Source organism: Anneissia japonica, unplaced genomic scaffold, assembly GCF_011630105.1.
Source record: "Anneissia japonica isolate Jap-2015-1 unplaced genomic scaffold, ASM1163010v1 scaffold287726_len2788222_cov184, whole genome shotgun sequence".
In the NCBI taxonomy this organism is placed as follows: domain Eukaryota; kingdom Metazoa; phylum Echinodermata; class Crinoidea; order Comatulida; family Comatulidae; genus Anneissia; species Anneissia japonica.
Window position 1 is genome coordinate 2,727,565 of NW_022705125.1, and position 16,092 is coordinate 2,743,656.

Genomic DNA, 16,092 nt, shown 5'->3' on the forward strand with positions numbered 1-16,092 from the left:
TGATTACAAAGGCCTAATTATATTTTGCACTAACATTAGACTGAAATATATTCTTCATTTCAACATTAATTTTACCAAAATTGTGGTGAATTGTCGTTCATGAGACTCACTTCGCAGAAAAAATTAATACATGTTCCGTATATACTCAAATGTTCGTCCTCGGCACCTTATGCCAACATTGTCAAAATGACAGATTAATGTTACATAAGAACATGAAATTTTATAAAATTCGTAAATTTTGAATTGCTATAACTTTTCATTTTCTTGGTTCGCAACTAGTATCGGATTGTCGATGCCACAGTAAAGATCAAAGGACTGTACGCACGCGCTATGTTCGAGAGCGGAGATGTGCGTCCTTTTGTTGAATTACCTTGAGCGCACAAACAATGACTACCACCAGTTTAGCTGACTGAACTACAGTAAGCTGCTCATCATTTGATTGCCATACAGACACATGCTTTTGGCTTCTGCTCTACTAGTTCTCACGAGAGCCCTAGTATCCGGATCGGGAGCTAACCGTTAGTGCTAACCATTACCACCTGTGTGAGAATGCCCGATCGGGTAGCGCTAACCATTAGCGGTATCCAGATACCGCTAACGGTTAGCAAGTGCTATTGGTTAGCACGTTGAACACGTTTTTTATCATCAACCAACCACACGTACGCGTTTACAATTTCCAGTTTCTTATTGGCCAGTTATTCGATCATCATATTCTTGGTATCGGGATAGAGATCTTCTGCCTGCTAACGGTTAGCAGGATCCAGATCGTGCTAACTGTTAGTTGCCGTGTGAGAACATAGCCTTAGTCATGCAAACCATGTTATCTCACAGGGTTCAACAGTGGCTGATCCAGGGTGTGGCAAAAGGGGTGCACAACTCCTGGCAGCAACCAAAAAATATCTAACAAAAGTGTGATATCATTTAGTTTAAACTCATTGCGCCTGGTGGTCGTCGGCCCACGCAATTCTATGGAGAACGTACAGTAACACTACGACGCGCAACGGATCGTTTTTTAACGACCATCTGCTCAGACTGCAACCATCAATCAGCAGATGGCACCACGTCATCTAGCGCTCAATAGGAACGGAGTTGGATTCATCCGAGTGCAGTGAGTGGCCAGCTTAATAGGTAACAGAACTATTCCACCCCTTCCCCCTTTGACTGTAGGTCTTTGATTGGTACTTTACAACCACATCAGCAAAAACATCTTGAATCTGCTCATGCTGTAAGCAGGATGTGGTTTTAAACTCATCAAGGGAAACAAATTTGCAAAACCCTTCTAGCTTGAGGAAACATTAAACAAAGTAGAAAAATTCCGAAAGTTGTCTAAAGAGAGAGAAAAACATGGAAAAATCTGGTACAACAAAACAGTAAAGCAGTGGAGGCAGAGAAATCGATTACTTGGCAAAAAGGAGTTAAGAAGAGAGGAACTTGAGTCTTCTTCTGGCTCATCGAGTCATAGAGGCAATTGCTTCTTTAGAAATCCCAGGACCTTTGTGTCAAATAAATAAATAAAATGAAATAAGAGAATAATATTTCAGGGGTCCGTACACTTACAATAAAAACAATCTAGGTTTTTTCGCAGTTGTTTTCAAATGTACTGAGTATTCGGTACATTTCCATGTCAGGTAGGGCAAAATTATACCTATACATGTTTCTCCTGACACAAATCCAGTTATTATCTATTATTCCATCACGACAATAACAATTACTATCAATCTAGGTAACATTTATCATTTCTAAGGATGCTTATATTTTATATTTGAAGCTCATGAAGACATTGTCAGGTGAAGACATTGTCAGGTCTCGACAGGATATGGCTGTCCATAATGGTGTAATAATGTATGTGATTATCATGCTTGGTTGATATTGAATTGGAAATAATATAAACGCAGTAGCCAATATTTATTTGCCAAGTTGTATTAAGTTCAAGAAGTGATGTTATAAGGCTGTCAAATTATCTACTTATCTGATGTTGATTGCCAATCCGGCCGTCCCCGGCAAAACAACATAACTGCTTTCATATTTTTGTTAAGTTACGTTATCTTGCCTTGGAACAGCCAAATTATTCTTGAAAATTTACCATAGTCTGAAAGCACTCATTTTAGTTAAATTACCACCAACAAAAGTAGATTTTACATGTACCTGTACCAGAAACCAACAAAAACTTATGATGACATAAAGCAAGTATGGGAGTTAATAAATTAAACATGGTAGATTTAGGCAATAACTCATTTTACGATCTGCTTGAGTGGTAAGCAGTGGTCCACACAAATGACCCTCCCTCGGCCAAACTATTTAAATCCGATTGCTGAAGCTCCATTTGTCCTAAATATGACTCAAAAGCTTCAAGCCACAGCTTACTAAGCCAGCTTTCTCTTGCGATGCAAATTCATTGTTGGTCATACTATATTCACAGGATATTGAGGACCTGGTAATGTGATGTTACACAGAATCATCAAAATAGAGGGGAAACCACAAATAAATTTCCTTTTAGTTATATTCAGACCTTCCAGGTATTACATGATCATGTTACCATGACTCAATGGAATACAAATTTTCCAGTGCCCCTAGACACCAAGCTCCTAGAGTGTATTTAATGACGCTACTACTGACGACCTGATTAGTATATGTGTGATTCTGATATATAGTGCTCCAATGTAAAAGATTTTAGTAAATTATTTTTTTTTTTATTTCTTATGATAAATTTGGATGCTTTTGTGTAAAACAGACCTTCTCAGCCTTCGGTTGTTTTTTTATGTGTTATACCTGAATATATAAATAAACCAATAAACAAAATTAACATTCAATTAATACTACCTACCATAGTGTTTAGACTTTGGGTCTAGAGATATTGTTGGTGGGTTGAAGGCTGCTAACTGCCCCTTTTCACTGAGGTAATAAAATGAAAGTTTAGATATCAATGTATAGTTGCTATAAAGATAAAGACATTTTTTAATTAGATACATGCTATGCAACATTTTGTTTCCATATGAAAATTTTCAAAGATTTATCAATATCATATTTGATGTTGTTATCAATACAGCATATCATTATTATAAAATGTTTTTATTGAGGATTCCATATTGTAAGCTAATCGTTTGACACTTGATAAACTATAACAGGGTTTCTAAAATATTATAACATGGGCCAAATTTTAAGATGGAATAAATATGAAGGTCCAATGACCTAGGGTCTAGAAAGGGGTGTGACCACTCCTACATGCAAACAATTTTGATAATGATGTGTCTAATATACAGTAGTTTGAAATGATAGTGGTTTAAATTTATTATTATTTAATACATACTATTTTTAGGCTTGTAGTGGGCCAGTAAGTTGCATTCGCAGGTGGTAATTTAATAAAGTTAACTGTTGATAAGTTGATTGGAAATGGCATGCAATCTACAGGGGCGGATCCAGTAGGGAGGCTCGGGGGGAGGGGGGCACAAAATTTTAAGATTTTCAATGCAAATCAATGTTATGTGCTACTCACTTACCTATTCTGAGACTGTTGTGCCCCCCACCCCCAGTTGAGAACCCCAGATATATAAACTAATAGAGTACTTTTGGAGAGGCAGCTCCACACACTTGATGAATTTTTCTAATGGTATGTAAACATTACATATCTGAAACAATATAAATGTAAATGGTGAAGGAAACATAGTTCCATTTGTTCACTTTGATGCGGAATGGTCGCCGATATCAATCACTAGTGACCGGGGGGGTAGATCTCTACGTACTTTTTATTCTCTGCTATTAGGGTATTGGACAAGTCACTAGTTTGAAATTTTCATATTTTATGTTTGTTTTTTGTTAAGAAACCAGATCAAATTTCATTGTATGTGTATTGTACATGTATATGACAAATAAATGTATTGAGTATTGGGTAGTTGAGCCATAACGAAACTGAAATGGAGGTTGGAGGTTAATATGCTGGCATTAAATCTCAGGGACTTGGATGTAAATCCTGCCACAATTAGCCTCTTTTTTGTCAAAACAAAAATTACAACTTCATGATCACAAAATTACAAAACCAAACAAGGATTTTTAAAAAACATTATTGTCCACAAACATAACAACATACAGCTAAACTTTGCGTCAATTCGTAAAGTTAAAAATATCTTAACCAGAACAAGGAAGTCTTTCTTATTAATCTTTCCAAACAATTGATTTCACCCAAGGTGCAATTGACTTGTTTCGTTTTAAATATCTGCTTCCTGAACATTACCTGTTCCACCTTTATAACTGATTCATTATATTATTTAACTTTGACCCTTTTTTCTGTTATTTGTATTTTCAGTAAAATTTTCTTTTTAAGCAACTGGAAACAAATTTTCTATTTATCTTGTACAACATGACTAATTTTATTATTTTATTTGTTTAGGCCAAAGGCCAAAGATGTGCCAAATAACAAACTTAATCAATTTCCTATTGTGGCATATCCCTTCACAAGACAAACATACATAATGATGCTCAACATAAACTAATACCCTATTCAAACAACTATTGCATTGCGATCGGTTGTAACAATTACGACACCCAATCGCACCCAATTGTAAAGTAAAATCGTGTGTGAAAGCTCACCAGTAATATTCGATAAGTAATCAATATCGCAACTGTTACCCGTTGCGATTGGGTGCTACAATCTTTATTACACCCGATTACCACAGAATTTGATCGCAACAGATCACATTGAATTCCACAGGCAATGTTTGGCTGAGGTCAGTCAGCATAGGCCTAGCCACTGGAGCCCTAAAATGTAGAGTTTTTTCATGTTGGTCTGAATGCGATCGTTGATTGCGATCAGGAGTAATCAGTTTTCGATTACCACCGATTACATCGCAACCGATTGTGACAGGGTGCAGTCTGAATAGGGTGCAAGTCTTATTATGAGGCTAAAGGAGTGAAGTTGTTTTGGTCATGGGAATAAATCTTGTTACCATGACAGTAATTGAAACCAGAGACCGTGAAAGGAATTGAAACCAAGACCCTGGAATTGGAAGGAAGCATCTTAACACCCAAGCTCCCTTTACTTAATTGTATTATGTATATATACATTACAAAAATAGAATGGCATCTTGTAGATGAGGATAATCATAATCACATTACAAGAAATAGTTGCAAATCACTTTTACTTGACAAATGTAAAACTGAATATTATAAGCATTCTTTTAAATGCAAGGTGCAAATCTGTTCAACACTTTAAATGATGTAACAAAGTCATCAAGTAATTTAAATGTTTTTAAAAGCAACTTTAAGGCATCATTAGTGTAAGATTAATTATCTTTTATTGTATGTACGTAAAAGTGTAAATTTTTAGTTAAGTTTTGGTTGTCTAAAAATATTTTGTACCCAGGGCCCCAAGGGAGACCAGTCTCTTTGACTGATTGGGCCACCCTGGTAAAATATTGAAAATAAATAAATAAAATAAAAAAATTAATAATAATAATAAAATCATTTATATGTAGCATATTTCTAGCTGTAACTAATTGTGCAAGTCTGATTCATGCTGAAAGCGCATTCCAAAACACAGGGCTAAATTTAAAAAAGGCATGGTCACCTGACATGTATATAAATATGCATCAAAATCATTATTTATTTCAAATCTTAAAATAACAGTAGCCCTATAATTAAGAACATATAACAAATATACCAAATAAGATTATTAAAACAAAGTTACAGATGTATTGTCCAATAAAACATTATTAAATTACAATTTAATGTTACATTATTAATGTTTTTAAATTCTGTGGTGCTGTGTGTTGTTCAATTTTTTCTCTTCTATACTTTTAGATAACAATTTCATCTGTATATATTGTAAACTTCTCGCGATTCAGTATTATACTATGAGTTGAAGTTATTCAAGAAATCTGAATCTGAAATCTAACATTAATTAAAAAACATCATTAAAGCAATTTCCGAAATTAACTTGCTAGTTTTGAAGTAACATAAAAAGTATCAATGTTTACACATAATTTAAAATTGAAAAATGATAGAAACACTTTCATTGTTTTATTTTAATCATTATTTAGTATAAAAATCAGTTTATAATTTGTATGTTACATTGTACAGCGAAATAAGAAAATTTATTTCAAAATCTTTTTATGTTTTTTCATTTTCAGGGGACAATACATCTTTAGGAATAATGATAATATATAAATAATAATAATTATCAATTAATTACACTTAACTAAAAAAATATTCTGAGGTCCAATACATTAAAAGGCTATTATTCACACTTGAAGTGGTAAAAAGCTCTACAAAATACAAAACCAAAGAATATTTATCTCATAATGAAGATAAAAAAATAATAAAATAATTTCCATGTGATAATAACAATATTTATAGATTTATACCATGAAAATAAAAAAGAAAACAAATATTAAATGTGAACAATAATTCAATCTGAATAGCTTTTTTAAATAAAATTGAGATTATTTTATTCTTGAATAAAACTAAATTTGAAGACTGTTTAACAGAAATGGGTGACTTCCGAAGATGGTTTGGTGGTGGGAGAAGTTGCTGAGCAGAAAAAGAACGTTGACCAAATGATTTAGGCCAGGTAAAAAAAAAAGTTTCTCGTCCTAATATTTTAAAATTTAAAAAAGAATGAGGACACTTTTTTTTTCTCCTTTTTTTTCACTCTCGTGATGGAAAATTCAAGATGGTTCAATGGGAAACAGCTACTAGTTTCTCACTTTTACCAAGTAGACAACATTGAAAACAAATAAAAGAAGCACTAGACATGATGTATCCCTAACCACGAACAATCTAGAGAAAAATTTTATTGATGTGAGTTAGGCAGATTTTTTGTACATTTCATAAAATAAAGAAAATTAAGGGAAAAAAAAAAAAAAAATTTGGTGAGGCAGAGAAAATGCATAAGTGGACGAGAAACTAGAAATTTTTTTTATTTGGCCTTGCATATATCTTTAAGAGGAATAAAATGGCAGCAGTTGTTTTCAGTAGAACAAAGTGCATAGGAAGAATACTGTGTAAATATGACGGTTTTTTTTAAAGCAAATTATCTAAAAATCAAAAGTACTTTCAATCTAAATCCATCATTCCTGTCATTGTTTGACCACTGTCTGCCCTCCATCTATCCATCTATTTATTGCCAAAAAGTAAAATAAATAAATAAATAAATTACTATCTTGATGGCTCTCCAAGCGATGAGGAAAACAGAGACTAGCATAGAATATTTATATAAATGATATAAATATATATAAATAAAAATCTATAAAAATAATGTTGTACACATTCCCATCACATTTTCTAAAGTGATACATTCATTCAGACAGGATATGATATAAGACTAGCATTATAATATTATAAAAATAACAAGTAAAATAAACATCTATATAAATAATGCTATTGTCCATCATGTTTTCTAGAGTGATCCATTCATTCAGACAGGATCAATAATTATTCAGAACTGCTAAAATCACATAAATATATTGTTTGACTTCCTCAACTGGAATAAGCAAACTAAGTCACCAAGAAATGTTACCATGCTATTAAATTTTCTATAAGTGCATGCTATTCAGAATGTACTATTTCTACCATCTTCAATCCACTACCTTTGAAATCGATCAAATAATTATTAAGTACAAAGAAGCTAATTGAGAAAGATTCTAAATACGAACACAGCAAATGGTAACAGATATCATACATGGTTCAAAAAGTTGAAGGACAATTCTAAAAAAAACAGAAATCAATATGTTTTAATACCCTCAGGCCAAATACAGCAAATAAAAGCAAATAAAGCATTACTCGTACTTTTCTAAAGCATCCATTAAATTTGTAGTCAATATTTCAAAGGGTATGGATACTTCGTGTTTTCATATTAAGAATAATTTAATATCAGAAACATTTTTCATATCCATTCTAATTTTAATAACAATAATAATAATAATAATAATAATAATAATAATAATAATAATAATAATGATAATTTATTTGCTATGACACTAGCAAGCACTTGACAGTGCATTCGGGAATAAAAAAAAATACCAACTTGCTCAAGTGTATATTTTTTATAATTATATACAATACAAAGCTGAAGCCCTGTTTGTGTTGGCTGTCGGTGGACTCAGTCCACCGACATCCAAGAAGGTGTTTCAGAGCATAGTTGAAAACACGACCTATTCCCTTCACTCTGAAATTAGTGGCTGAAAGATAGTCCCAAATAGTAGACTGAGGAAACAGGTAGCACTCACATTTTGAACAAAACTCAGTTGGGAAAAAGCACATTTATAAAAAAAAAATAAAAATTAATGTCTTCAACTTTTAATTTAAGGGTCTAAATTTTGATGACTAATCAGGGCCGGCTTGGCCATTATATATTTGCCAACATTTTATAATAGTTATTTGTTTATTATTGCTTTGTGTTTATTATTGTTTTGTGTATATTGAATGACGATAATGTTAGCGGCAATGTTAGTAATATAAATAGAAAGACAAGTTGATGCCTGACTACCAACGAATGTTTAATTAATTTAAAAAAAAACCGCATGCAGTTACTGTACATCCATTTTAAAACATTTAATGTATTATTTTTAATTTCACTCTAAATAGAGAAATCTAAAGACCACATATTAGCGCCCATGAGTCCCAAGTCTCCTGTGGAGTCCCGGAATGGAGTCTCCTGAAAATTGGCAGGAAGGACTCCCGCATTTGGCCCACGAGCAAGCACGAATCTCCCGAAATAAACCATCTCCCGCAAATTCAGGATGATATTTGCATGCTTTTACAAGTTTTTACTACAGTATATCAATTGTATCTCAGCAGTTAGTGCCAACCATGGCTATCACAATGCACAGCAAAATATATTTAGATGTCTTAAAGAAAACTCATTTAAACAGATCTCCCCGATGTGAATTCTTCTAAATTGGGACACCTGTTGAGTGCCAGATTTTAATTACAGGGATTCTAGACAAGTCCATGGTTTTGGCGGACCTAACTGAAAATTTCTACTACTTGAAAAATGCATACTGTAATCTGAAATAGTTTCATCTGGTTTCTATTAGAGGGCAGCCCACTACATAGGGAAATGTCAACAACCAGCAAACCAGTTATTGTCTGATGAAGATCCGTTGATAGCGGATTGAAACGTCACAAACAGTACGTACATTTTAATGGTTTACTTTCAAGAATTTTTATATGTTCATTTAAAAATGTATAGTGGTTCAGGCCTCTAAATTTACTGTACATCAAAAACTGATGTTCTGTGTACAGTGGTCCATATTGAATGCCAATAGTTTTAGGACATTGAAAATTGTATTTTTCTAATGAAATAAAGCACAAGACATGGTGTGCGGCATATAGTAATCCATTCTAAAACACTTGAAAGAAAAAATTCAACCATAATGTATAATATCATGGGGTTTGGCAGACCCAACTAAAAATTGTTTCCTTCATTCAATAAACATATAGTGATTTTAATACATTTAAAAATAATATATGATGATGATGATGATAGATATACATCAAGATAATACAAAACATAAGATGATATTTTGTGTAGCAGTGCTCTGTACTGAATTAGAACGGTGTTGTTAGTAATATTGTAATGGTGACTTGGGTAGAATGAGCACAGGACTTATGTGTGACTACCGGGAAATTGTTATTAAGCATTAATAACAGTATACAGTAACTGTACATCCATTCTAACAATCTTACACTTATCATTTTTTGATTTTCCTCTAAATAGTGATATTTATATACTAATTTTTAAGCCGGTCTTTAATTAGATGGATTCTAATTAGAGAATATAGCTGCTAAAGACCACTAAAACCCTGATCCCAAAAGTGATCATTAATTGGTATGGAGGGAGACACGTAATAGGATTGAGAAAAAGTGGTCCGGCCAAAGCCAGTGCGGTTCCGACAGCCCTGAAATTAATGCACTGATCTCTGGAGGGTCGGGTTCTTTTGATTAATGGTTAAAATTCTCCACATCACCCTCGTTAATACTATTAAAGTTATAGTCGACTCTCACTGACATGGAATTGGTTTACATGGGGTTTTTTTTCTTAATAATTCTTTTTATTATGATTTTTTTTTGTGAAAATAATTTCAACATCAGTTCTCATTATGTCAAAAAAGAAAAGCCCTATGTTCTGTTCTACAGACAGACATATAAGTCTAGTTTCACCTTAATTTCTTTGTGACTGAGATAGGCTATTAAAGTGTTCAGTTTAAAATTCTGAATGGTACTGTGGGCAGAGATTATTTGAGGGATGGGCAATGTGGAAGAAGAATTATTTCTTATGGGGAAATTCCCCACTTGAAAATGATCAACATTTAATTATTTATTTATTTATTATCCCGTTCAAAAGCAAATACAAAATTCGCCACTTACTGGTGGGAATACAAACAAACAAACGTAAACATAAATATTGTAAACATGTAAAATACGAATACAAGAGAATATACTAATAATAATAATAATAGTACTAGTGATAATATTAGTACTAACAATAATAATAAGCAGCAGCAGCAGCAGCAACAATAACAATAATAATAATAATAATAATAATAAATAAATAAATAATAATAATAATATCAAATTAAGTATTATGTACAATATTTCTCTGGAACAGTGATGTATTATTACTAGAAATATCAATATCTGGATTTCCTTACGACCAGAGAATTATAAACTACTACTAAGAAAACCATTTTTAAGCACACTGACTCTACTAAAAGGAAAACGAAAAGTAGGATTACATCCCAAGATGACAACTGGGGACTCAAAAATAGAATGAACAGATTTGTATAAAAAAAACAAGATCAAAAAACTGCCTACGCGACTCAGGAGATTGAATGCGAGGAATATTATGGTTATAGTTGTGGCTGAGGTAGCGCAAAAAGTGATTATGAAAGCGATAACACATGTAGCTTGGATTTTGGAAACTGAATTATATGAAATTGAAAAAAAAATCTAAATTTGTGGCGAATAATACTGAAATAAAGATGAAGTTTAGTTGGACCGGCAAAGTTTTTACAAATTGCGCCACATTAGCCTAAGCCATTGTTCCGCAACCTATGGTTCATGACCCAATGTTTGGGTCGCGGAAACATTTAGATGGGTCACATAATCTCTTCAGATCGTGAAAACTCTACTCAATATGAAAAGGACAAACGAAATCAAATTACAGTAAACGAAAGTGCAGTTTACTTTTGTAACGCATTTGTTAGCACCTATTCCACTGGATTACAAAGTACTCTATATTACGGTATGTTAAATACGGTAATACACTATCAAAACATTTGTACTTCAGGAATGACAACTTCAAAGTGTTACTTTTGTGCCTTTCAGTGTGTTTGGCTTTCAGCTGAAAATTATAATGACACAAAACATTTTTCTCTTCAATTTAATGTGTCTATGTCAAAGGGAAAAAAAAGTAATAATAAAAATAATAATAATAATGCAAATAAGAAGGAAAGAAAACTTACCATCTCAGAATGTTAGCTGACCTTATATTTCACTTTCACGTTCCTTGTTTTTGTTTTCTATTTTAATATTAGCTAACCGTCTAATTACTTATCTTCTCTTTCACTATCATTCTGTGCTTCCTTAACTTTATGTGATTCCTATTTACCTACCTTTTCTTTCTTTCGTCTTCCTTTTTCCTTATAATTTCCTTTTCTTTCCTTTCTGCTTTCTTTCTAATACCTCCTTAGGCATTATTTCTTGATTATCCTTTCATTTTCTTTCTTATGATTCGTTCTTTTCATTCTTTTTTTTCCTTTCTTATATTGACTTTTCTTTTTTCTTTTCTTTTCTTTCATTCTTTCTTTCTATTTTTTCTTACACCCTTTCATAGGGGTCCTTGAATATCCTTTCCTTTTCTTTATGTTTCATTCTTTTCTTTCCTTTTTCTTTCTTATTTCTTCTGTTCTTATCTTTTCTTTATCTTTCCTTTCATATAATTATTCCCTTTCTTTTTCTTAGGACATTTCATATGTTTTTAGTATTTGCCTTTCCTTTCCTTTCTTATGTTTCTTTATATTCTTTCCTTTCTTATACTATATTATTTAATTTTTCATAACTTGTCCTTTGCTTTTCTTTGCCTCTTTCTTTTTCTTTTTTTTTTGTTTCCACTTTCTTTACCTTTTTCCATTCTATCCAGTCGTTTCATTTCAATTCCTTTTACTTATCTTTTATGACTTTTTAAGTTGTCAGTTAAAACATCATGCAGTGAGGGAGAAAATTTGATCAAAAAGAAAATCCATTAAGATGATTTACTAATGATATTAGGGATAGTATTCTGAATAATAAATGTTCTCAGACTTTTCCAAGTTATTAAAATGCATTTCCATAACCAAGTCTTCAAGTATTTGTAGAAAATGCAAAATTCCTAAATTTGTCTTGAGTGCAAAATATGGGTTGCTTAAATTACTGGTACAGTATAATAACATCTTTGGAATTTCTAAGAAACGAGACAGGATGAAGATTTACGGTCACTTTTCCTTAGTTTTCACAATAATTTAATTAATTAATTGATTAATTAATTAATATTTAATTAATAAATATTTAATTTTAATAAATATTTAATCAATAAATAAATATTTTTTTATTTAATTAATTTACTTATTTCATCTTTCTTTCATTTATTTAATTTAATTAATTTATTCATTTTATTTATTTATCTAGAAATATGTAACCAAAGAACATGATGAAAAAGTAATTTGTTCCGAACTGCAGTTCTAGTCCTATCATAAATTTCAGTAGTATTTTTGTCTATTTCCGCAAAATTTCCGTAGCAACTATCAGTAACTATGAAAGATCCGTAGTACTTTAGAAGTACGAGTTCTATAAACTTTCAACAAGCCACTTGACTATAGCACTCAACTGTAAAATATATTGTTTCTCCATGGATGATTATAGATATGTGGTCTATAAAACTGGAACTTCTGGGGCCTGGCCGAATAGGTTGTACTCAGAATATAATTCCATGTTAATGGAGGAACCGTAAATACTTGAATAAGTGCAACACCAAACCTGATTTTTTTAGCTGAGCTAAAACTAAGTGCAGCAGCGCTTAATCGAGAGTATATATTACCCTGTCAAACGTTCATTTACAATGATGTAGGACCTATGATAAGCCTACTGAACTATGGGCATATGCGATATAGATAACATGGAAATGGGCATGGAAAGAACAATATTTTTTTATAAGCACCACTCTCGAATAAGCCCTGCACTGAAGCCTCCAAAAACTTCGTACGGTAAATAATTCTTCACACTAAAACATCACACCCATTTGCTATATTATACTATAGATAATTTAATACCACAAACATCTTTTATATCCATTCTATTTTTAATAATAATAATTATACTACTACTACTACTAATAATAAACTACTACTAATAATACTAATAATAATAACTAAGACTTACATTTGTCAAAATACCAATTTAGGTGATCCGCAGGATAATAATTTATTAGCTATGCTTTTATGACACTAGCAAACATTTGACAGTGTATTTGGGAAGAAAAAAAAAATTGCGCACTTACGGCAAATAATTCTTCACACTAAAACATCACACCATACATTTGCTATATTATACTATGGATAATTTAATACCAGAAACATCTTTCATATCCATTTTATTTTTAATAATAATAATTATACTACAACTACTTAGCTGCTGCTGCAGCTGATGATGATGATGATAACTTAGAATTACATTCGTCAAAAGCACAAATTAGCTGATCTCCACGGTAATAATAATTTATTAGCTATACTTTTATGACACTAGCAAACATTTGACAGTGCATTCGGGAAGAAAAAAAAAATCAAGTGTATATTTTTAAATATTATACAATACAAAACAAAAGTTATATAATACATTTTTAAAATGAATAATTTATTCTTCTTTACCCCCACATTCCCTCTTCTATCTTGCCACTGCCATCATTAGAAAGCCTTACATTCATTCAAAACAAATGCATAAAAAGATTAACAGAAACAATACAAAAATTATAAATTTAAATCCAAATAATTAAAAAAATGGACTGTTCAGGTAAGCCTGACCTCCTTGGATATTGTTGCTGAGGTCCCAAAAAGTAAAGTAAAACAGACGCAAACAGGTGCATTTATGGGACAACATGTGTGTGTTTGTGATACTCTTGGCCCTGTTTTGATTGGCCAGTTGTTATATTTGATTGGCACTCAGCAAAGCTCCATGGTGTCTATTCATGTTTCCCCCCTTTCATCATTATTCCACAAAAAAAAAAAGTTATCAACACCAGAATTCCCTCAATGAGAGAGGCAGCATCTCGACATATAAGGCAAGATTGAAGTTGGTGTCAAAGAGGAATGACAGACTGTGTGTTTCAAGGGACTTCTGCACAGAGGGCACAGGCTAGGACCCAGGGGGAAATGCCATGGCATTGGGAAAAAAAATCAGCTGTCTAATTTTTTATGGTAAGTCAAACATTGTTGATTTTTTATCATTTTTTATATCTTCATAATGGAATGAGCAATTGTGAATGCAGATAACAACCGATGGAATGGGACCAGTGAACGAAGCCCCTGGGATAAGGTGTCCCCTTGTGTAGGTTGAACTTTATACTGCTTAATACTAATATGTTAATATCCTAGTATAGATCATTACTCAGTACTTATTGTGGACATAGGTCTAATCTATATTAACAAGAAGTACAACAAAATAGGAATTGGCTTTTCAGACAATAGCACTAAAGCCATTGTTTTTGTTGATATTTTTTTTCTTATATTCAGTTTTCCTATCATTTTGCTCAGGGTTTTTCACTTTTCGTGATTGGATCTTCTTTAAAACATTGTCCAAGCATGGTCCAAGCAAAGAGTATACATCAAAGATGCGCATTAAAATATGACACCATGCTACATGTTTTGAATATTAATTCAGTGTTTATGTTAATGCACTTTGCATTTTCTAAAGCGTTAACTAGTTACAGCTATGTTAAAACACAAAATTATTGTAAAATGCATGAAATAATTTCATCCTCAACTTGTAACATTACACAAGGTAGATGAACTAAAAATGCACTGATTCCCCCACCCCCAGGTTTGGGTTCTTTTGCTTAATGGTTGGAATTCTCCACATCTCTCTCCTTATTACCATTGCAGCTTTTGTTTGAGTCTCAATGACATGGAGTTAGTTTCCATAGCTTTTATTTTGCTTAATAATTCTCTGTATTATGATTTTTTTTTCATATACTTTTTACTTCATAATTTATTTAAGGACTTTTTTTGACTTAGTAATTTCAACATCAATTCTCATTATGTCAATAAGGAAAAGAGCTATGTTCTGTTTTACAAGCAGATATATAAGTCTAGTTTTACCTTTTAAAGTTCTTGTGACTGAGATAGGCTCACATACAATGTTGGATAAATAATTATGAATGCTCCAGTGGCCACTGATTATTTGTGGGATGGGCAATGTTGAATTATTTCTTATGCGGAAATTCCCACTTTTGGAAATTAGCTCAAAAGGAAACGATAAACATGAAAATGGGATTTGTAAATGTTTTAATGTCCGTGTACCATAAAGGTGATTAGCTACTGATATCAGTATTCTGAATAGTAAATGTTGAGTTCTATAAACTTTCAACAAGCCACTTTACTGTAGCATTTATTAATACACTTCCCCATGGATGATTACAGATAGTGCATTCTATAAAATTGAAGCTTCCGGGGCCCGGCCGAATAGTTTGTACTCAGAATCAACTGTAATTCAATGACCATGGAGGTAAATAGTGTATTATACCTGCTTTTTAATTTTGATGCTATACAAGTTCTCATTCCTCACAATAAATCGTCACACTAAAAATTTGCTATATTATGTTATGGATACGACTTCCTAAATATAGACCAGGATTGAGAATGCAAAGAATTAGTTACCTTAATTGAATTTAAATTTCCAATAAAGCCTCGATGGCAATTGATTGAGGCATATGCATAGACAGCAGAAGGTCCCGGGTTTGAATCCCAGTTTTTGTTCTCTTTTTTCACACTCGCAGATTCCTCTTCATTAATTACAGCATTACCACATGACGGTTTTGAGTTTATGTTTATTATATCATGATTTATCTAC

The 16,092-nt window shown here is 32.2% G+C and overlaps 1 protein-coding gene across 1 annotated transcript in view; it reads right to left on the reverse strand.

Annotated features, from left to right (window-relative positions):
- LOC117105351 (poly(A)-specific ribonuclease PNLDC1-like) overlaps positions 1 to 16,092 on the reverse strand; it is a gene marked incomplete in the record, with an annotated part of 55,456 nt that overhangs the window by 12,617 nt on the left and 26,747 nt on the right. The window contains 1 exon segment of the mRNA XM_033246474.1: positions 2,825 to 2,892. Within this exon segment, the coding sequence (XP_033102365.1) occupies positions 2,825 to 2,892 (68 nt within the window).